Source organism: Cannabis sativa, chromosome 5 (genome assembly GCF_029168945.1).
Source record: "Cannabis sativa cultivar Pink pepper isolate KNU-18-1 chromosome 5, ASM2916894v1, whole genome shotgun sequence".
NCBI classification, from domain to species: domain Eukaryota; kingdom Viridiplantae; phylum Streptophyta; class Magnoliopsida; order Rosales; family Cannabaceae; genus Cannabis; species Cannabis sativa.
Genome location: NC_083605.1, coordinates 3,783,706 through 3,806,416, shown reverse-complemented (window position 1 = coordinate 3,806,416; position 22,711 = coordinate 3,783,706). Strand labels below are relative to the sequence as shown.

The 22,711-nt window shown below is 31.4% G+C and overlaps 4 protein-coding genes across 7 annotated transcripts; 3 read left to right on the top strand and 1 right to left on the bottom strand.

The window, feature by feature from the left end:
* Positions 1–340: 340 nt before the first annotated feature.
* Positions 341–6,003, top strand: LOC115715878 (putative UPF0481 protein At3g02645). Of its 4 annotated transcripts, none has more exons than XM_061116053.1 (4): positions 341–515; positions 622–699; positions 1,403–1,499; positions 4,141–6,003. In XM_061116053.1, the coding sequence occupies exon 4, from the start codon at positions 4,173–4,175 to the stop codon at positions 5,835–5,837; it is 1,665 nt and encodes a 554-aa protein (XP_060972036.1). In that variant the 5' UTR covers positions 341–515; positions 622–699; positions 1,403–1,499; positions 4,141–4,172; the 3' UTR covers positions 5,838–6,003. The 4 variants fall into 4 exon arrangements, with proteins under 4 accessions (XP_060972036.1, XP_060972037.1, XP_030500410.2 ...); XM_061116054.1 differs by having other exon boundaries at positions 341–521; XM_030644550.2 differs by lacking the exon at positions 1,403–1,499.
* Positions 6,004–9,537: 3,534 nt separating this feature from the next.
* LOC115716448 (uncharacterized) lies at positions 9,538–12,439 on the bottom strand. The gene is made up of 3 exons (XM_030645245.2): positions 12,315–12,439; positions 11,596–11,836; positions 9,538–9,909 (listed from the first exon to the last, which is right to left on the bottom strand). Exons 2-3 carry the CDS (start codon positions 11,811–11,813, stop codon positions 9,822–9,824), a joined length of 306 nt encoding a protein of 101 aa, XP_030501105.1. The 5' UTR covers positions 11,814–11,836; positions 12,315–12,439; the 3' UTR covers positions 9,538–9,821.
* Positions 12,440–12,604: 165 nt separating this feature from the next.
* Positions 12,605–15,291, top strand: LOC115716447 (double-stranded RNA-binding protein 1). The gene is made up of 3 exons (XM_030645244.2): positions 12,605–12,790; positions 13,612–13,886; positions 14,302–15,291. Exons 1-3 carry the CDS (start codon positions 12,763–12,765, stop codon positions 15,064–15,066), a joined length of 1,068 nt encoding a protein of 355 aa, XP_030501104.2. The 5' UTR covers positions 12,605–12,762; the 3' UTR covers positions 15,067–15,291.
* A 5,321-nt stretch (positions 15,292–20,612) lies between these two features.
* Positions 20,613–21,919, top strand: LOC115716594 (protein CDI). Its single transcript, XM_030645424.2, has one exon. It carries the CDS (start codon positions 20,867–20,869, stop codon positions 21,638–21,640), a length of 774 nt encoding a protein of 257 aa, XP_030501284.2. The 5' UTR covers positions 20,613–20,866; the 3' UTR covers positions 21,641–21,919.
* The last annotated feature ends 792 nt before the right edge of the window (positions 21,920–22,711 follow it).

The following is a 22,711-nucleotide window of genomic DNA, read 5'->3' as shown; positions in this document are numbered from 1 at the left end:
AATGACTTTTTTATATATATTGAAGGGTTTTTTTTTTCTCTTTTTTTTTTTTTCCAAATTCTGTATGTTCTAACTTTAATTAGATAAATGGTATTATTACATTTGTTTTTTTTTTCTTTTCAAATAATTAAAAATTGGCTTTCAAAAAAAGAATACAAGAAAAATACACAAGATCGAAAATGTGATTCATATGCTGTAATGAAGATCATTTTCATGCCGTTGAAACACATTAAATAAGGTCAGTACTAAATTTTAATACAATTGAATAGCTAGACAGACCCATTCAAAATTTAGCTACACATTATTGATAGGGCTGCAATTTATATATATTTTTATATATATATATTGTATTTTTTTTGGTGTGAAGTTGTATTAATATCCATTTTTACCCAGCTTATTGAGCTAGCTTCACTCCTTACTAATCTCAATTTAATAATTTTGTTAAGTCTAAGTGCAAATAAGACTGCTAATTGTGTTGTTGGTAGTTATTTGCTTCTCTTCGGTTTCCATATTCAGTAAGAGTAATATTTTTTTTTTATCTGTTGTAATGATTGAAGCTCTTTCATTAATATATATATATTGATTTATCCAGCTATTTAATGATCTCTTCTATTTTCTCAGCTATATCTTCTCTGCTAACACCATCTATGGAAGTTTTTGGTTCTTGAAGTTTCTCTTACTGGTTTCATCAGGTGAAAGGTATCAATTATTAATTAAGCAAATTAATTACTGTTGTTTTTTTTTGTTCAAAACAACAAAAGAATTGTATCGTCTAGACATGAGTAAGAACAAAAAGAAAGGAAGAGAAAGAGACTAAGACAAAAGAATTGTATGTCTTCATTGTACTACAAATTTTTTTATTTTTAGTTATAATGAAACTTATTATGACTAATTATAAATTATTATTTTTATGTTGTAACTAAAAAGTTCGTGACTAAAAGTATTAGTCACAAAAATTACAGTTTGTTGTGACTAAGTGTGTTTTTATTCACAATAATTGTTGTGACTAAAACGAAATTAGTGAAAATTTGTATCTAAATACTATATTTTAGTCACAAGTATTATTTTCTTTGTGACTAAAAGTCACATTTAATCACAAAAATTACAGTTTGTTGTGACTAAATGTGTTTTTATTCACAATACTTGTTGTGACAAAAACGAAATTAGTGAAAACTTGTATCTAAATACTATATTTTAGTCACAAGTATCTTTTTCTTTGTGACTAAAAGTCACATTTAATCACAAAAAATTTATGTTGTGACTAAAAGATTGTCACTAAAAATAATTTTTGTAGTATATTATTATAAAATCGAATACAAGTATTTATAAAATTAACAATGAGCTAATTTAACTAACTTTGGATTAAAAGCTAGCAATACTGACTGTTGGTTGTGGTTACAAGTTTGTCATCTGGGAGTGGAAGCTGTGAATCCAGAAAGCATATACCGAGAGCTTAGTGTGGATTCGAAAAGCCCTATGTACAGGGGCGGAGCTATATGGTAAGTTACAGGGGCCTTGGCCCCCCTCAATTCTCAAATTATATATATTAGTTTATAACAAGGATGATCTAAATAATTTCATATATATATATATATATATATTATTAATAATATAAGATGAGCTATATAATTTGTGGTCAAATTACACACTTACCATAGTAAAAAAGGGATGTGGTGGATGGGGTTAGCTTATTCAAAAATCATGTATATATATAAAATTTATAGGAATCGTTTGTAACGTCGTATTAGGTCGTATTGTATTGTATTATATTAAATTGGATTATATATTATATTTTTATATAATACTATGTTAAACTTTAATTTATACTAAAATATTATATATTAAGTGTCCATAAAAGTTGATACCACATATAGTTTTACATAAAAATATTGCATAAAATACAATTTAATATAATACAATACAATACGACCTAATACAGTGTTCCAAACAAGCCCGTAATATTTTTTAAAATAAAATATACTGTACTCTCCTAAATTTAATTAAATACTATACATTATATATATATATAAATGTGACGTAATATATAATTAATGTAATTTTTTAACTAATAGTAATAGAGTTAATATTAGTACTATTAAATTGGGTCCCTTACACCTTAAAACATCACTTTTAAATTTTCTAGTACCTTATATAAAATATTTATAAAAATTAAAAATTATCATATTTTCTTCAATTTTGTATGCATTTTCTAGTACCTGATATTGGCCCCCCTTACTATCTTAGTCTGGCTACGCCCCTGCCTATGTAGAAGGTCTTAATAGAAATAAGGAGTAAAATACGCTTTATAAAATTTACTAGTCAAGCTTATGCGAGTTTGCAAACTCAGCACACATAAGCACTTTCTTGTTGAAAGTGAAACCAATCATGTTTAAAGCTTAGAGCTTGTTAGGTGTATTGAGTCTTCGTGACATTGTTGCAAAATACAAAGAAAGAGAAGGATAAAGAAAGAGAAACAAAGAGAGAAAGAGGGAGAAAAGTTATGGAGACAAAACAATTGTATATTGATTATTGGGAATCAATTACACTCTTATATAGAATGTTACAATCTAACAAACTAACAGGATGTTAGTTGAATCAATAAAGAGTTAATAGCTACAATTATTAATTAAAAAATAATTAATATGATAGTTAGCACTAAATAAATCCTAACTAGAATTGATTCCCTTAACACTTTTTCGCAAACTCACAATTGGAGCCATCTATAATTGTGAGTGGATCTGAATTTTGAAAAAATTTAACTTGAAATGGCCTTAGTATATGCTTTACAAAGTAGAAACATGCTTTACTACAACTTGGTGATTTTGAACCTTTTCTTGAACAAAGTAGAGGCCTAATTTAATGTGTTTTGCACGAGCATGGAGTGCTGGATTTTCTATGATTAGGACATTAATGAGGTTGTCATACCAGACCACGAAAGGTTGAGACAATTTTATGTGAAGCTCAGCGAACAAGGACTAAAGCCAAGCCAATTTAGCAACAACATTGGCAAGACTTCTAGATTCGTGCTGGACCTAGAGATAGTGGGATGCTTCTGAGACTTCCATGGAATGAGATTATTGGATGTTTGGGAAGCTGAAGACCATAGTTTAGAGTACCCCTAACATATCTTAGAATGCGTTTTACAACCAACCAGTGTATTTGTAATAGTTTCTACATGAACTGACATACTTTGTTAACACTGTATGAAAGTTCAAATCTTTTGATAGTTAGGTATTGTAATGCACCTACTATTGATTGATACATTTATCGATTTTCAAAGACTTACACTACCATGAGGAGAGTGTTTCAAACCACTGACCATAGGAGTGTTGATGGGCTTAGCATCTTGCATATTAACCTTGCAAAGTAAGTCTAAGCATATTTAGCTTGAGATAACAAGAGACCATTGTTGTTTAGAGTAACCTCCATGGCAAGAAAATATTTGAGGTCTCCGAGATCTTTGAGGGAGAAAGTCTAATGTAAGCCTGAGATAAGTCCAGTCACCACTTCACAATCACTTCCTATTACTAAAATATCATCAACATAAACTAAGATAAGAGTAACAGATTTAGTGGTGTGATGTATGAACAAAGAATGATCAGACTTTGGAGATATGAATCCAAATGATACTAGAAAGTTGTGTAACCTTTCAAGCCAGGCCCTTGGTGCCTGGTTCAGACCATATAGGGCCTTATGCAATTTGCATACTAGATTAGGTTGAGATGTGTCTTCAAAGCTAGGAGTTGGGTCATATAGACCTCTTCATGTAATACTCCATTTAAAAATTATTGTTGACATCCAGTTGTCTTACAAGCCATCCTTTGAAAAGAGTATGTATTAGAACAACTCTTATTGTTATTGGTTTGAGCCTTTGGCCACCAACCAAGCTTTGTACCTACTTATAGTCCCTTCCTTCAAGTGGGAGAACAAGAGTGTTATAAGGAATGTTACTAACTGAAAAATAACAAGCCTATAGTTAAGACTAACTAACTCCTAACTAAAATTTGATTCCTCTAACAGAGCTTCTACCTCTTCTTATTCCACAAAAATGACCTTATAATATATATTCACTAACAATAATGTTATTTCAATTAATTTTTTATTTCATATTTATATCTGTGATTCATTTTATACATGTAGGTTGGACCAAACTTTATTAATTTCTTGACCTCATGAATTGGACATTGAATTGGGAAGAAAGGGTCACAAAGTACAAGATGTCTGCAGGTTCTTGCTCTTATGAAATTCGTATTGATTTGGGAGATTCAAATGATGATTTTCTTAAAATAATTACAACGAACACATCAACAACAGACGGAGAAAAGATGCATTATGATAAGATAGGATGGCTTCCACAAATTTTGCAAAGAGATTATAAATATTTATTTGAGTGTTGTTATCCAAAAGAGTTTCCAATTGGTCCTATATTTTATTATTTGTATGAGGCCAAGGTTAACCGACACATGCAACTTAGAGATGAATTGAATGTGTGGGAAATAATGTTCAATGATAAATGGTGCCTCAAGCTGTTATTGGCAAATGATTTCATCAAATCATTTAGCAAGGACAAGAAAGGGACTGAGTTACTATCAAAAATCAAGAACAGCATTGACAACAACAACTTGAAAGAGAGTATATTTAACAATGTTTATGATCCCCCAGATAAATGGGTGAGAATAATCAAATTTAGTGATGATTCCTTGGCCAAGTTACTTTTGTTGGATGGATGTGCAGTTCTACACTTCATACACAACTATGTTCATAGTGAAGTAACAAAGTTTGGTATTGATAATTTGCAAGCAACATTGATTCAAGAGGACTTATTCTTGCTTCAAAACCAAATCCCATTTGAAGTAATCAAACTGATTTTGAAATCGATTGAGGAAGATTTGGCTACAAAATTGAAAGTTGACATTCTCAATTTCCTTCACATCAATGATCTCAAGACAAAGGAGCCAGTAAGACAGGAGTACAGTAAGGAACAATGTGATAAAATTCTTATTCATAATAAACATCATAATGCTCATCTTCTTCAACTTCTCTACTTCTTTATCAAATCTGATGAGAGTATTATCACACCTCCCAACAAATCATTCACCAAACTTACAATCACTACCTTTAAATATTTGTTGGTGTGTTGTTTGATGCCTTTGATATGCATATTACTCCCATTTTCGGATTCTTTTAAGCTTCGTTTCAAGCCTTATTCAGATGCTTTTATGTGTCGTATTAGGAATCTGTTTGGTCAGAAAACAAATATTGTCAATAACAAAAGGTACTTTCGCAATGTAAGAGAGCTTAAATCAGCTGGAATAGATTTTAAGCCAAGTGTCCAATCCATACCTTTTGGTAAATCCATATCTTTCAAGAATGGAAAGTTTAACATAAAAGGGCATCTTAAGCTTCCTCAAATTACAGTGGATAAATATACAAAGAGTAAGCTTATGAATTTGGTGGCCTATGAGATGTGTCTTCCTCCCGAAGAGTATCCAATAGCTTCTTTTGTTAAATTTATGGACTTTCTTATTGATGGAGAAGAAGATGTTAAGGAACTAAGGAAGTCAAGTGTACTTAGACACAGACTCAGTTGTGATGCAGATGTGGCCAAACTATTCAATGATATGGGATCAAAATGCCATGACCATTCGAAAGACTTTTATTGTGATGTGAAGGAGGGTATAGAAATTCATTGTAAGAGATGTCATGCGAGTTGGATAGCTCAACTTAGTGAGAGATATTTCAGTAGTCCATGGCCCATTATTGCTGTTTTGGCTGCTACAATCGGTCTTTTGATGACTGGTGCTCAAACTTGGTATGCTATGAATCCTAAGAGTTAAGTAATAAGGGATTCAAAAACCATAATTATGCTTATTTATGCCTCTATAGCTAGTTGGTTGTTGTGGCCTTTGGACTTTGTTATGTGTTTCTTCAAATTTATTACTTTGTGTTTGTATTATGGAAACTTGATGTATATCATGAATGACATCATATGTTATTATTATTGTTATTTTTTTTATTGACGAGATAAGAATAAATAATTATTAACGGATATAATTGACGAGGCAATATGTTTGTCTCGGGATAAACATAGTATATAATAAGAACTTGCAAGACTAGACCTCAAGGATCTTGCAGCTCACTGACTCACATACATGAGCAGTGTGAAAATAATTACATTCAACCATCTCGCTTTCAACGCGAAATAGTAGTCATCTCACTAATATCATTATAATATGAGAGTGCTGCGAGAAGAAGCAAGTCTACACTTGGCATTTTTTCCTCTAAAAACGAATAAGAAAGATAACTCATACTTAGCGAGAAACAACCTTATTAGTCAATATAACCGTTTAAAGAATAAAGACAAGGAGCAGTTAGGTAGTTATTAGATATTATCTCATGTGCAAATAAATGAAATATGGTGAATGTCAACATTTCATTAGCAGTTTTTAGTGAATCGATCCCAATAAAAAATAACTGTCAACCTATGCACCTATAAATAGGGACAGAATCCATGAAAAATGGATAAAAAAGAGATTGAGAGAGAACTCTATTATTTATCATTATTGAGAATTATACTCTGTAATCAAATAAATATCCCTAATAATACAGACTCGTGGAGTATATAGATTTTAACTACAAAATCACGTAAAATATCCGGTGTTCATTATTATTATTAAATTCTGTAGTGAATTTATTACGTAAAAGGCTATATATTTAGTTAAAGAAAATCAACATTGATAATACATGAGATGAGATGAAATGCCCTAAGATTAAGAAATGGATTAGCAAAACTCTAATTAGATAATTATGTAATATTGAGGAATTATATTATTATATATTTAATATATGAGAATTTATATGATTTATGCTATGTTAAGACTCTGTTGATGAGTCAGGGACATTTTAGTAATTTTGACCTTAGAATGGTAAAACAGTGAAATTAATTATTTAGTGTGCTTATGGGACTATATTATTATATAGTATGCATGTGTTGTCTTTTTTAGGTGTGTTCTGACAGGTTGGCACGGTATAGTCACAACTGGGTATTTCGGGTCGAACCGGGTTCGGGCCCGAAATTCAATTTGGATTGAAATATTGGCATTTTAATTTTGAGGAGTGCTAAAGAGACTCTCTTTTGTACTCTCTCTTGCACTCTCTCCATAATTGAATGACAAATGTCAAATATTTAGATTGATTTATTTGTACCTATTAATTAACCATAATCTTACCATCTTATTACAATAATGCCATCTTAATAAAATTAATACACTAATTATTTATTTGTAGCTTAATTATTCTTGTTAAACATAAATAATGAGCATAATATATATTTATATACGGAATAAAATAGGAGTCAAAAATTAAAAAAAAAATAGGAGTCAAAATAACATTTACACATTCATTTGCCAATTTAAATTTATTCAAAATAACAATAAAATTATCAAAAGATAACTACATAAGACATAAGTATTATGAAGTGATAGAGAAGTGATTTCTAATCATTCTTGTCTATTTTAAGGTAGTCATTTGTTAGTATACATAAATGATTGACTAATTAGAATTTTTGCCCCCTGAACTTTTAAAGTTATTGAAAATGCTCCTTGAACTATTGAGATTGTTGGATTTAAGGACTTTTGTCTAATTTCATTCAATTTTACTATTTCAGTTATTGCTTATGTATTAAACCATGCTCCCCAGATTTTGATATCTACCAAATCATGCCCCTTGAACTTTGATATGTACTAAATTATGACCTCTGAACTTTCATCCATGTTAGACTTTTTTACTAAAATTAGAAAAAAGTCCTTAAATCCAACAATCTCAATAATTCAGGGGGCATTTTTAACAACCTTAAAAGTTCAGGGGGCATGATTTGGTACATGTCAAAGTTCAGGGGGCAAAAATCCTAATTAGCTTAAATAATTCAATACATGTGACAAAAGAAAAAATATATAAAATCCATCATATTATTATTTATTATATAATAAGATATTTAAACTTTCATATATGATTCAAAGCTTGTACATTATGAGTATTATGCAAAAATATATTTTGATACAATTTTCTCAACAAAAAAAAAGTATGTATGGCATCAACTTATATAATATATAACATAAATAATACTTTTTTTTTTTTATTTGTGGTGAATACTTCTTTACAATTTCTTTTTTTTATGGAGCTTGAACTGAAAAATAATAAATAGAAATTAGCATTAAATAATATTTAAGAGATAATGTACATATATTAAAAAAAAGATAAAAAAAGAGTATTAATTACTTATTTTATACCATTGAAAAAAAAAAAATCTGTTTTTATACTAAAAAATATCTATGAAGATGAGAAGATTAAAATATAATTTTTCTTTAGTATATAAAATCAGATATTAGTGGAATAATAATTATTGTATTAATTTTATTAAAATGGTATAATTGTAATAATATGGTAAGATTATGGTTAATTAATATGTACAAACAAATTAATCTAGAGAGTGCAAAAGAGAGTCTCCTTAACACTCCTCTTTAATTTTTGGTGATTAATCTGAAAATTAATTGGGATTAATTGTGTGTAAAATGACTTAAACACTCTTAATTGCTTATGTATATGTTATTTGGCCTAATGGGCATTTTGGGTAATTTGATTTGTAATTCATTTTGTTGTAAAATGAAATTATTGAGGAAAATAGATTTATTTCCCTGCATTTTGCCTCAGCCCCAACCGACCCTCTCAAACCCTCTTTGACATTTTTCTTCTTAAGTCTTCTATGTAATTATTATTATAACTATTAGACACACAAAACTTATACGGTCACACTCACACCAATTAATCAAGTGGTTCGAATTTATGAAAAAGAGTTTAGAGTTTAAAGTTCCTCTCCTATAAATGTATCTTATACAATTTTCCAACAGTTTTTCAAGAACATCACAATCTCATTTTTGGATATCAAACAACCAAATCTCTTCCTAAATCAACCTTTTATTGACACCCAACTTCAAATGTGTCTTATAGTTTTTCTCTCTATTTCTTTGCATGCTTTGTTTGTGACTAGAGTCTAGAGCAGCTTATTTATTCCCATGGCATACTTATTTTCTTTTTCGTAGGCAACAAATTCACTAATGCGTCTTTCCTTAAAAGTTGCTCGAATTTAATGTAGTAATTGAAGCTTTAACTAATTTCATCCAAACGTAATCTATGAATCTCAATTCAATACATTTAGGGGTTAAAATCGTTTCAGAAACAAATAAATCATAATAATTTTTATTTATATTTTCAGCCATCTTTTGATGTTTTGAAATGACTTTATCAAAAAAAAAATTATCAACCGATTCCTTTTTCTCGGTACTTTTCACATGGAAATGGGACTGATTCAAAAGCCGAAAAAAGGCAAAGATCACATTTTGAAAGATTAAGAAGATGAAATCGCAGTAGCTTCTACAAATACACAATTGAACAGTCTTTAAACCCCTCGTATTGGGTTGGAGAAGCTTCTACAAATACAAATTGTCATAATAATTTTGAATATAATGTGCAAAAACGTAAGTGTAAATTTCCTTGTTTTATATCAGTAAAAAAGGGCTTCACAATCACAACAAATATATGTTAAGTTAAACTTGTTTAATCTTTCACTATAGTAAAGGAAAAACAAGAGGTAAGATAAGATTCCAACAGAAACATCAAATAATAATAAATCGAATTCTTAAATGCTTCATTTGGAAGTCTTTCAAGTGAAAAGAGTAAGTTGAGAAACAATTTTATCATAATAACATCAAGGATCTTGTATTGTATTGAATTGTTGTCTCAAGTCAAGGCAATGCAAGGCATTTCTATTTACGTTTAGAAGCACGCTTGCCTTGACCCTTTTTAGGCGGTCCCTTTCCTCGACGTTTCAACATTTCGAGTCTTGATAAGCGCCTGCCAATTACCAAATACACAAAGTAAAAGAAGAGTTATGATTCCTTTAAACATGCAATAATGAGATAACATTCTTCAAGGACATCACATTTTTGACACAAGATTTCCCACAATGAAGGTTCTTAGTACACTCAACATACAAAGACTCGTAATTTTATCAGGAGAACAAAACTCTCTAAAACTATATAATAAGATGTCATCTTCATCATCATAACAACTCAGAGAAAGATAATCCCAATATCTGAGAGCTCAAGTCTACTTATTGATCCGAATCTCAGTATCTGAGAGCTCAAGGACATCACATTTTTGGATATCAAACAACCAAATCTCCTCTTAACCCCTATCAACCTTTTCTTCAGACCCAATTTCAAATGTCTAGGCTCTAGCTAGCTAGCCCTAGGTGAGTGAGTATGGTGGTGATCTTATACAACTTTCCAACAGTTTTTCAAGGACATCACAATCTCATTGGGAAATTTGATTTTCTATACTTAGAAAATCAAAAAATTTGATTTCTAAACCAATAATTTAAACCCTAAAAAAACTATACCTTTTTTTTCAAAACCCCAAAAATACCCCCCTCACAATATTCTCTCTCTCTGCATCATCTCTCTCTCCCCTCTATCTCACCCCAACCGCCCACCCTCACCCGAACCACCCTCACCCACCCACGTCAACCCCAACGCCGATCACCACCCTCACCCCCGTCGACCACGACCCCAACCCCTCCGACCCCAACCCCAACCCGAAAGAGCAACCCCAGTCCGACCCCAACCCGTCCGACCCTCTGAAACTTTTTTTTTTTTTCCTGCGATTTGAGAGAGGGAAGAAGACAGAGGTCCGATGGTCGGACCTTGGGGTCCGATGGGTCCGACCAATCGGACCCATCGGACCCCAAGGTCCGACCGTCTGTGAATTTTTTTTTTTTTTTGCGATTTGAGAGAGAGAGGAAGAAAGAGGTCTGATGGTCGGACCTTGGGGTCCGATGGGTCCGACCAATCGGACCCATCGGACCCCAAGGTCCGACCGTCCGTGAAATTTTTTTTTTTTTTTTTTCTGCGATTTGAGAGAGAGAGGGGAAGAGAGAGGTCCGTTGGTCGGACCTTGGGGTCCGATGGGTCCGATTGGTCGGACCCCATCGGACCCCATGGTCCGACCATCGGACCTGGGGTGTGGGATTCTTGGGACCGGCCGAGATAGAGAGAGAGAGAGATGTTTGGGGGTATTTTTGGGGTTTTGAAAAAAAAGTATAGTTTTTTTAGGGTTTAAATTATTGGTTTAGAAATCAAATTTTTTGATTTTCTAAGTATAGAAAATCAAATTTCCCATCTCATTTTCGGGTATCAAACAACCAAATCTCCTCTTAACCCCTATCAACCTTTACTTGACACCAAACTTCAAATGTATCTTATAGTTTTTCTCTCTATTTCTTTGTGTGTGCTTTGTTTGTGACTAGAGTCTAGAGCAGCTTATTTATTCCCATGGCATACTTATTTTCTTTTTCATAATTCTGGGCAACAAATTCAGTAATGCCCCTTTCCTCCTCAACCCCGTCTCGGTCTCATTATAACTCATTCTAACTAGATGCAAAAGTAGGCATGTAAAAAAGCAAAACAATGACAACAGTTAGGTTAGGTATATAAGTATGAAATGAATGTAGAAAGTGGAGTGATGAGTAAGAGAGGTTACTCTTGTTCTTTTCGAGCCATGATAAGAGGATCATCCTTGGTGATATCATGTGGATACCATTGAGAAACTTTGTCACCAATGAGTTTCTTGCGTAACAACTTGTGTGAAGATCTTTGGCCAGTTGGGTTAAGAACATGCCCAAATATCCTTGCCCTTGCTTCACTCACTCCCACCTTAACTACTGTAGCCAAAATATCCTTCAAACCACTACTGCCCATTCTCTCATAACCTCCAACTCAACCTTTATGAAAATTTTTATTAGTAAAATGATTTTTTTAAATATTTTTATTAGCAAATTAACTTTGTATGAATTACACTGAAAATTGCACTGTTAAGTGAGTTGTTTTTGTTAATTTGGCAAATTTGACAATAATTTCACACCCAAAAAACACACAAACTCAGTTTCTTTCTTTCTTTCGAACAAACTTATTAAGTAACTTGAAATAACATATTAATCATAAATTAAGACTGATTATACAATCAACAATCATAGTATACAAGCTTGTTCTCTTAATTAGTTTTAAATTCAAAACTGTGAATGTCATAACAAGGACAACAAATTGAAATCAATGCATACAGAATTAGCATCGTGAAAAGCTCAAACTCAATTCAATTCATTTTTACAAACCCAATAAAACCCTTCAACACTTGCATTTCAACATTTATTATAAAACAAAAACCGAAGAACGAGAAAGAAAACCAAAAAAGGCCACACAAACCTGATGAACTCTCGAACTGTCGGATTTCGAAGAAGAAGAAGAAGAAGAAGACGGCTGCAAGAGTTCGGAGCTGAGAAAGGTCTCAAAGTTTTGATTTTGAGGGTTCCGCTTAATATAATAAACGCTTAAAAAACCCAAACTTTATTCGGGTCGGGTCGATCCAATTGACCCGTGGGCACCCGCCCGAATTTGCTGGTATAAAAAGGGTCTCTGCACAGTTCCTCTTCCTTTCCCACTTCCTCTCATTCTTCTGGGCACGAGAAAAACGGCAGAAATCAGAGGTGGGCATCAATGGATACCAACAAAGACAAAGGACCCTCCTCCATCACCAAGTATTGTTATCAGAGGAATTAGAGGAAACCAAATTTCAGGTGGGAAATGTTTTAGAGTGGTGAGTTGATCAGCCTCAACAACAACAACAACTTGTTTGCATTCTCTTTCTCTCACCATGTTAAGAGTTCCCAATCCTGTTCCAGGTATTCATAATCAAACTATCTCTGATTTATCAACATTAACATCTTCTTATCTTTTTTGTTTTGTTTTGTTTTCTGAATTCTAGGTTTCTTTCTACTTAAACCTTTGTTTAGGGTTTGGTCTATATGTGACTTTGTTCTTACTAGGGTGAGAAACATCTAATTTAATAGAGACCTAGGATGGGTTCACCTGAAAATGGCAGGTAGATAGATCATAGAGATGGATTCTGATCATGTACATTGTTAAGAGACTTTTAAGCTCAAAATGACTTAAGTCTCAACTAACTTAGATGCCCATCAAATTAGGTTTTCATGTTTGGTATTCAAAGTTTTATAAATTGATGATTCCATGTCAAATGTAGGTGTTTCAAGTTCGTTTGGTATACCGTATTATACCGTATTGTATTGTATGATTTTGTTGTATAGTATTATATTAAAAAGTATAAGTGATATTAAGTTTGATTGGTTTATAAATATACAATAGATTCAAATTTAGCATATAAAAATAGGATATAAAATACAATTTAATTATACAATATAAACTTAATACAGCGTACCACACGAACCTTCAAGTTGCTATGTATTCAAAAGCCGATTGCAGGAGTATGCTCAAAAAGTGATAGTAGGTCTCTATAATTAGGTTGCATTGCATCTAATTATAGAGACCTAGAGCGAGTTTTATGTTTCTAAATGTGATTTTTTTTTAAGCTTCACCTGAATATAGCAGGTAGATAGGTACTGGTGATGTACATTCTTTGAAATGTCAACAGTATGAGATGCCCACTAAATTTGTTTTTCATGTTTAATTTCAATTTCAATGTTAGGTGTTTCAAATTGCTATGTATTCAAGAGCCGATTACAGGAGTATGCTCAAAAGGTGGGAGTAGGTACTCCTGTGTATGAGACTACTAAAGAAGGTCCCTCCCATGAGCCATTTTTTAAGTCAACCGTGATTGTAAATAATGTCAGATACGATTCCTTGCCTGGATTTTCCAACCGAAAGGCAGCCGAGCAGTCAGCTGCTGAAGTTGCTCTTAGGGAGTTAGCTAAATCTGATGGTGCCAGGGGTGATGTCAATCAATGCATCTCTCAACCAGTTGTAAGCTTTTTCTATTTTAGCCTTTCTAGTATTTTTGTGTAATGAGAATAAAAAGATTAACCTCAGAGTTGATGAAAAGCACACCACATTGTTTCTTTCGTATTCTAATTCCTTGTATGATTAATTCTGTTATGGGGTGTTGCAAAGAAATAGAACTGAGTAAACCCTGCAAATGACTGATTAATGTAGATCTTGTTAGTGACTCTTTCAGTTTTGAGCAAAGTGTTTCAGCTACATCTGCTAGCTATAATTATTTCGGATAATATAAGATGGCCGTATTCTTGTCCTCACACAGAAAAAAAAGCTGATTTGATGTTCTATTTTTTTCCCTTCTTTGGCAATGTGTTATTGCAGTTTATATTGAGCCCTCGGGATCACATTCATGAGTGACTGTTTTGTGTGTGTGCTTTCCCAGCATGAAACTGGATTATGCAAGAATCTGCTGCAGGAGTACACTCAGAAAATGAACTATGCTATCCCTTTATATCAATGTCAGAAGGATGAAGCCCCTGGCCGAGCAGCTCTCTTTTCATGTTCCATCGAGATTGGGGGAATTCGATATATTGGTGCTGCAGCAAGAACAAAAAAAGAGGCTGAGATTAAAGCTGCTAGAACTGCACTTTTAGCTATCCAGTCTAGTGCTTCTGAGTCCTACAGTAAACAAATTGAAAATGCTCAGTTGACTGTGCTTCCCAGCAAGAAACGAAGCCTCGAATCAAATCCCAATGTTGAGGAGCCTCTGAAATCTCCAAAGCCAAAGCCAAAGAAGGCACGGTTTAGGAAGAAAAACTTTAAGAAAAAATTCTCTAAGGTTCGTGCAGGAAAGGGCAATCCGAATGTGGGAACTGATGATGCATCGGTAGTAGCTTCTGAACAATTGGATACTAATACCGTTTCGAATCCCCAAAATGAGATGCAGCAAATGGTTCAAAGTGAAACAGAAAAAGTTTCTGCTGGTGAAGGCGGTTCTTTGGTCAATGCTCTTGAAAATGGGAAGTCGACAGTTTCATATTCCAATCAAAGCAATAGTGAGAATAATCTACCTCCTCCAGTGTCTTTCAATGTGGCTTTAACTGATTCTACTTCTACTGCTATGGCTAAAGTAGAGACTTCAATTGCCACCGAGACTAAGGTTATCGAGTCAGAACAGAATTTCCAAGCTTCAGAGAAACCCGCGTAAGAATCTTTTGGATTTTATTTTGGCAGTGGTTAAAGTATAGTAGGATTGGGGGTTCTGAATTTTGACAACTTAGTTAGAAGGGTGAGGTAATTTCGAGTTGATTTTTACATAATCGATTAATGCATATGTGTTTGTAAGAGAATGGCTTTGCATGGTTATGTTTTCTTTAACACAATGTTAAGCATATGTTACTATTGGAAGTTGAAACAAATTTACTTCTTCATAGTTTAGCTCTTTTCGTCTTAGCTCCATTAATAGTTTGCGAAATCGCCTTTTAACTTAATCTTAACACTCATTCATTCTTAGCTAATTTTCTTATCATGGAAATAAACTAGCTTACAATTAATACTTTTCATTGTGTATTTTGAGAATGTGTTTTAATGTCTACAATGCAAACCATGTTTTCGGTTATGGTTATAAATTAAAGACCCGAATTCTATATATTCGATATTTATTTACATCAATAACAATATAAAATGTATAATAATATAAGATATTAGTTACCATATAATACTTTTTAGTATTTTTTTAAATTAAACTATTTAGAGTTCATTTAGAACGTTGAATTAAGTCGTATTGTATTGTATTGTATTAAATTGTATTTTATGTAATATTTTTATGTAAAACGATATGTGGTATTAATTTTTATGGACACTTAAATATATAATATTTTAGTATAAATTAAAGTCTAACATAGTATTATATAAAAATATGATATATAATCCATTCAATATAATACAATACAATACGACTTAATACGACGTTCCAAACGAGTCCCTAATGAGTTATAGTTGTAGTATTATTATTGATTAGTTGTAACTTTGCTTAATTTTCAAGTTTTATAACTCTTTTTTTATTACTAAAACGGGATTAAGTGGTACAGATTTTTTTTTTTCACTTTGACAAAAAAAAAAAAAAAATCTTTGAGTGTCGGTGGTTATTGTATCCTATTATTGCAAATGTGTGTATATATAGTATTTTTTTTTGGTGAATTATAGTATCTTGGTTTGTTTGTAGGTGTGACCAAGCAACACTCCCCACACAATAATAATAATTTGTTTACGAAAAAAACAAAATAAAAATCTAATAGTTGTGAATCAATTTTTTTTGGAAGAAGTTGTGAATCTAATTAAAAGTTCTAATCTACCACACCCACAGTCACGCCTTTCAAGAATTCACCAAACCAATCATCAACGTGATCTATCTTTCTGTACACTCTTTATAGTGCTGTAAATTTGTGTCCATATTTATTATTATTTTTCAAAAAATATATGTCATGACGTGTTAATATTTTTAAAGTGTTTTACTTGTATTGGTCTAATTTTTTTTAAACAAGCTAATCTATTTTTACATTTTAAAGTATTTTACATTTGGCTAGTTATACTTAGAAATTTTGTTGTTTGTTGTTATCAGCCAAAGGGTAATACCTTTGGCTAGTTATACTTGAACTTGTGTTTTAGGTTGTGTGTTAAATTCTAAGTTTGTATTTTAATTTTAATTTGAAGAATACCATTCTAATATAACTGTATTTTTTGGTTTTGGTGTTATTATGTTTTTTCAGTTTCGCTACTTCTGACGACAACTATTATAATGGGAAGGTATTTTTCAATGTGACGGGGAGTTGTTTGAAGACGTTATAGCTTTATTGTCTAAATTTCTGGGGGCAGTTTTGTCCCATGTTGCTCGCAATATGTATTCTGCAGCTCATGGTTTGACAAAATATGCCCTTCGGTTAGACGATGAGCTATCCTGGTTCGAGGAGATTCCACCGCCGATTGTGGTTTGCTGCATTGTTAATCATGTGTGACTCTGTTCACCGCGTCAAAAAAAAAAAAAAAAGTGTTTTACCTGTTTGTGTGACTGGATTTTTGGATTTTGGGTGCGGGTGGGTTTTGATCGGGTTCGGGTTGAGCTTGCCTTTTTTTTTAAAAAAAATATCATTTTTATATATTTTTTTATAAAAAAACAAAAAATAAATAAAAAATAAAAGAAGAAAATAAAAATAAAAATGATATATTATTGTTTAGAATTAATTTTATTTTGTTTTAAGTTGATGTTTTCAAAAAATATATATAAAAATTTTTAAAAAAATTATATATATTCGAGTTTCAGGTGGATTTGAGTGTAATTTGGTTTTATTAGGTTTTGGATTAATGAAGCCCGAACTCGGCCGATGATGAAGTGAGTGTAACCAAAACTTGATTTACTAAAATTGAAACCTATTTTTTCGGGTTTTATTGCGTTGGCCAGGTTGGTTTCGGGTGTAAATGTACACCTCTATCTAAAACTTTGAGAAATTTAAAATAATTTATAATATAAAAAGAGTGTTCAAACACGACTATGGGAAAAAAATTAAACTAAAAAGTTCAGCGAGTTAAATTTTCTTGAATTTCTCAAAATTTTACACATCCTTCCTGGGAAAACTTGAAGGAGGTCACCCATCCCAAAATGATTGTGGAGTTCTTTTGGGATGAGCTATCAGAAAATAAGATGATATAAGTGGTATCAATCAATCTATTTAAATAGTCACATCTTGAAATCTTAAATAATCTTACCTAATATATAAAATGGCTATCTAACTTATTTTGTTGTGCACTTAACAGATTCTTGTGTATTTAACAGAATATACCAAAAAATAAAGTTAACTTTAACAGACACAACTCATTCTATTTACAAACATTATTCACAATCACAGACCAAGACAACTTTTGCCATTCTCAAGACACCCATTTGCCATTCGCAAGACATCCATTCGTACAAGAACCCATTCATTCACAAAGTCATAAATTATAAATGAAACAAAGAGAAAATTATCTTCTCATTAGTTTAAAAAGAAATCAATATCAGACTTTTTTTTTTCTTTGACACTACTATCACCATTACAGGCCAGTGAGCCCACCGCCAACCATTAACGGCACCGCCATCGACCACCACAAAAACAACCACAATTTACTTCAATCAATCTCAAATTCAGATTCAAACACAAACTAAAATGAAACAGAAAAACAATATCAGATACAAAACAAGACAAAAAAAGCCCCAATCTCAAATCTCAAACAAGAACAACAAATGAAGAAAAATAGAAAAAGAAGAAGAAAAAAAATCACTAAACCTAGATCTGAATCGCTCTCCTCTCCCGCTTCCACCAACCTGTACGACGAACTTTATCACAAATCTCCATTGATGTCGGCCACAAAATGGAGGCTACAAATGGCCGAAAACACGTCTCACACCATTTCTCTCTCACGCAATTCTTTGTCAAGACGATCGGAGTAGCACCGATTTTCCAAAGATCCATAAATCTCGATCTTGTCTTTTCCTTTGATCTGCCATCCTCTGCCTCCGTTGTCCCTGTACCCTCGAGACGGGTAGCCAATCATCTCTGCGATAAGAGGGAGGAAAGAAGAAGAAAGAGAGTACCGATAGAAAAATTGATTTTAAATTTAGGGTTTTATTTTTTAACTTTTTATTTATTTTATAATATGTTTTTAAAATTAATAAATTTAGGTGGCGTTTGGTAACACTTTTTTAATTAATTTTTTGTTTTTAAATTAAAAAATTGAAAATATTTTTTAAAAACATGTTCTATAAAACTGTTTTTACTTTTCAATTTTTTAATTGAGAATCAAAATTTTAAAAACAAAAGAAAATCGCTTTCAATATTTTTTCAAACGGTTTTTTTTTCTCAATCAATATTTTGAACTTCGATCAAACTCGGACACAAATACTCCCACGGCCCTAGCGCTGAACCTGTCCTTTGACCTTAACCCGAATTCGACCCTGGACCTAAACCCGACGTAAATAAAATCAAAAAATAAAAATGAAAATAAACTTTACAGAACACACTTTTGTTTTCTGTTTTTAAAATTAAAAATCAAAAGTGGTTACAGAACGCAATTTTGTTTTTGAAAAACAAAATTTTTAAAAACAAAAATTTTACTTTCATTTTGTGATTAAAAAATTAAAAAACAAAAGTGTTAGCAAACGACACCTTAGTTTTAAAAATGATAATTTTAAGTAAATGCAGAATATTTTCTCAAATAAATAAATGCAGAATTTTATTTTTAAATTTTATAAAAATCATTTAAAGATAATTTTTTTACAGAAAGATAAAATCAAACATTTCGGTTTTTAAATTATTACATAATATTGCATTTAATACTTTTAAATTATATTATTATTAAATTTTTCTATTTGTAACATTAATCTTAAAAATGATAAAATTAAACAATTTAGATGCCACAATGTGAGTTGACAATATATATGATAGTTGGTTATAAGTCATTATAGAGCCCTAAAAATATCAAAAACTAACTCTTATTAACACAAAGGTAAATTATTTATTTGAATACTCAATTAAACATAAAATATTATTTATTTCATTTACTAAATTTAACTAAAATTATGTACTTACTTTACTACATCAAAATAAAATCGAAGCTACAAACTTTAAAACTTGGAAAGATATATTTATGTATTAATGGTATTACATAGTAATGCACATGTTACTAAATCACATGACAATTTTAAATATAAAGATTATCTATATTAAATATTAATGGATAATAATCTCTACAATAAAAATATAAGAATGAACAAAAAAAGAAGACAAAAACAAACTGGAGTACAAAATAGTCAATTATAATGATTTGGACCTCTACGTCTTCAAAAGAAGAAATTGGTAATTTAGTTTTAATATACTAATAATATTTTCCTTCTATTCAAATTTCTTATTAAATCAAAAATATTTTAACATTCAAAATATAGATATATTAGCGGTTGCAATACAAGTCAAGTCACCAAAAGATATGTAACAACAACATATGGAATAAAAAGAATTCAAAAAATATATCTCATTGATAAGAGGTAAGAAAAAACTTAGCTAAACCAAATTTCGACTTCTATTAAAATAAAATAAATTATATTATTATATTTTAAGAATTAGAGTAACAACTTATGTAATATTTTTAAATAACTAGACATTTAATCTGAAAAAATAGAACTTAAACTTACGTAATATATAATATAATATTTTATGTAAATTTATACATAAAACTTATAAATAATATTTATATTATTATATCAAATATTTTAAATAGAAAAAATACATTCATAATTGAAATGCATCCATTTAGTACAAGAATATATACTTAAATAAATGATAATAATACTAACTTTTATCATTTATTTCTCAAAAAAAGACTAAATATATTGAAAGTGTTTCTAATGAATTGTTAATAAAGTGTTAGATAATACAAATTTATATTGATCAAGAAAAGATGAAGACTCAAAGATACAAGAATTTCAATGTATACTCTATTGTAAAAAAAATACCTATCCTATGTATTTTTTTAAATGGATAAAAGAATTGTAAAAAAAAAACTCAAAAAAAGATAAAACGTGTCTTACACGTAGTTGCCGTCTAGTTATAATAAAAATAATTATAAAATAAATTAAACTAAAAAATTCTTTTAAATACCGAAACAAGGTACACCAATACACTCCTAAAAAAAACCATTGGCCGAGTAAGTAGAATGGAGGCTTGATGAAACAATGAGCAAATTTTGAGTGTCTAATTCTCTAATTTCTAATTTCTAATTTCTAATTTCTAATAATAATAATAATAATAATAATAATAATAATAATAATAACAAAAAAGCGCGTTTTCATTATCTTATAAATAAATCTCAACATTCACAATACAATCTCAGATCATCACCATTACCATTACCATTATCATTATCACCTCTCATTCATACCAGACCAGATCTGATCTGATCTGATCTGAATTCCAGCATCAATGGGTTCCCAATCTGAACCTCAACCCACGCCATTCAAGATCTTCGTAGGCTACGATCCACGCGAAGACATTGCCTATCAGGTATGCCGACACTCACTCTTAAAGCACTCTTCAATCCCACTCCAAATTATCCCCATTGTTCAATCCCAACTCAGAGACAAATCTCTCTATTGGCGACAAAGGAATCAACTCGAGAGCACTGAGTTTTCCTTCACTCGATTCTTGACTCCCTATCTCGCTGATTACCAAGGCTGGGCTATGTTCGTCGACTGCGATTTCCTTTACCTTTCAGACATCAAACAACTCGTCGATTTACTCGATGATAAATTCGCCCTAATGTGTGTTCAACACGATTACACGCCCAAAGAAACCACTAAGATGGATGGAGCTGTTCAGACTGTTTATCCCAGAAAGAATTGGTCTTCTATGGTTTTGTACAATTGTTCTCATCCTAAGAACAAGATTCTCACTCCCGAACTCGTTAATACAGAGACCGGTGCTTTCCTCCATAGGTTTCAGTGGCTTGAAGATGATGAAATTGGATCTGTTCCTTTTGTTTGGAACTTTCTAGAAGGGCATAATAAGGTGGTCGAAGGTGATTCCAATACTTATCCGAAAGCTGTACATTATACTCGTGGAGGACCATGGTTTGAGGCATGGAAGCATTGTGAGTTTGCTGATCTTTGGTTGAATGAAATGGAAGATTACTTGAATAAGAAGAACAAGGATGAGAAGGAGGAGGAGGAGAAGGAGCCTACCCAAACCAAAGTCTAGATTTTTATTTATCTATTTATTATTAAAGTGGATTCATTTAATTTTCAATCTTGTGTGAATTGATTGTGTTTATATGGAGTTGAGTGTAGTTCTTACTAGGGTAGGAGTAGCACCATTTTCATATATATCATTGTTTACTGTTTTTAATTATGCTATACAAGCACTATCACTGTTGTTGTCTTGTATAGTTATAGTAATTATGTTATGTTGATCTGAATTATGAAATTAAATTATATAAAAAAGAAAAGGGGCATCATAGTTTGATCCCCATTAGAATCATTCTTTGCTTGTTTTGGTTATATTTGGTAATTGACATGAATCTACTCTGTTTCCTCTTTATTCATTGTTTTTAATTGAGCTAAAGTTGTTGGTGTTAAATGAGTTTCAGGTTCTCTAGATGATGAGATCATTATGCAAAGTAAATCCAAGCTGATCGATCGCCTTCACTGAAGATCGAGTTACAATGATGTAATGAATGTTTTTTCCATTCATAGTCATTACATGGAATCTATCATTGTTTACTGTTTTTAATTATGCTACACAACACAAGCACTATCGCTGTTGCTGTCTTGCATAGGTAGTTATAGTAGTTATGTTGATCTGCATTTTGATCCCCATTAGAGAATATCATGGTATATGAATCTTTGCTTCATTTTGTTATATTTGATTATTGACATGAATTGACTCTGGTTCCTCTTTATTCATTATTTTGAATTGAGCCAAAGTTGTTGGTGTTAAGTGAGTTTCAGGTTCTCTAAATGATGATGAAGTAAATCCAAGCTGATGGATCACCTTCACTGAAGAAAGATCAAGTTTTTAGGGTAGCTAACAATGATGTAATGACTATTGAGTGCTTTATCTTTTTCTATTGTGCAATTTAATTCCCTGCAATAAAAGTCTTGCCTGCAATTGCTTGTGATATTTGCATTTGTATATTTTCTCTTCCAATAATCTAATCTACACCATTAGCATATTAGACATCTGACTGAATATGATATGAGAAGAAACAATGAGGAAGTAATAAAGAAAAAGTTTTGAGAAGGACCACCTCTCCTAATTCCTCTAATCATT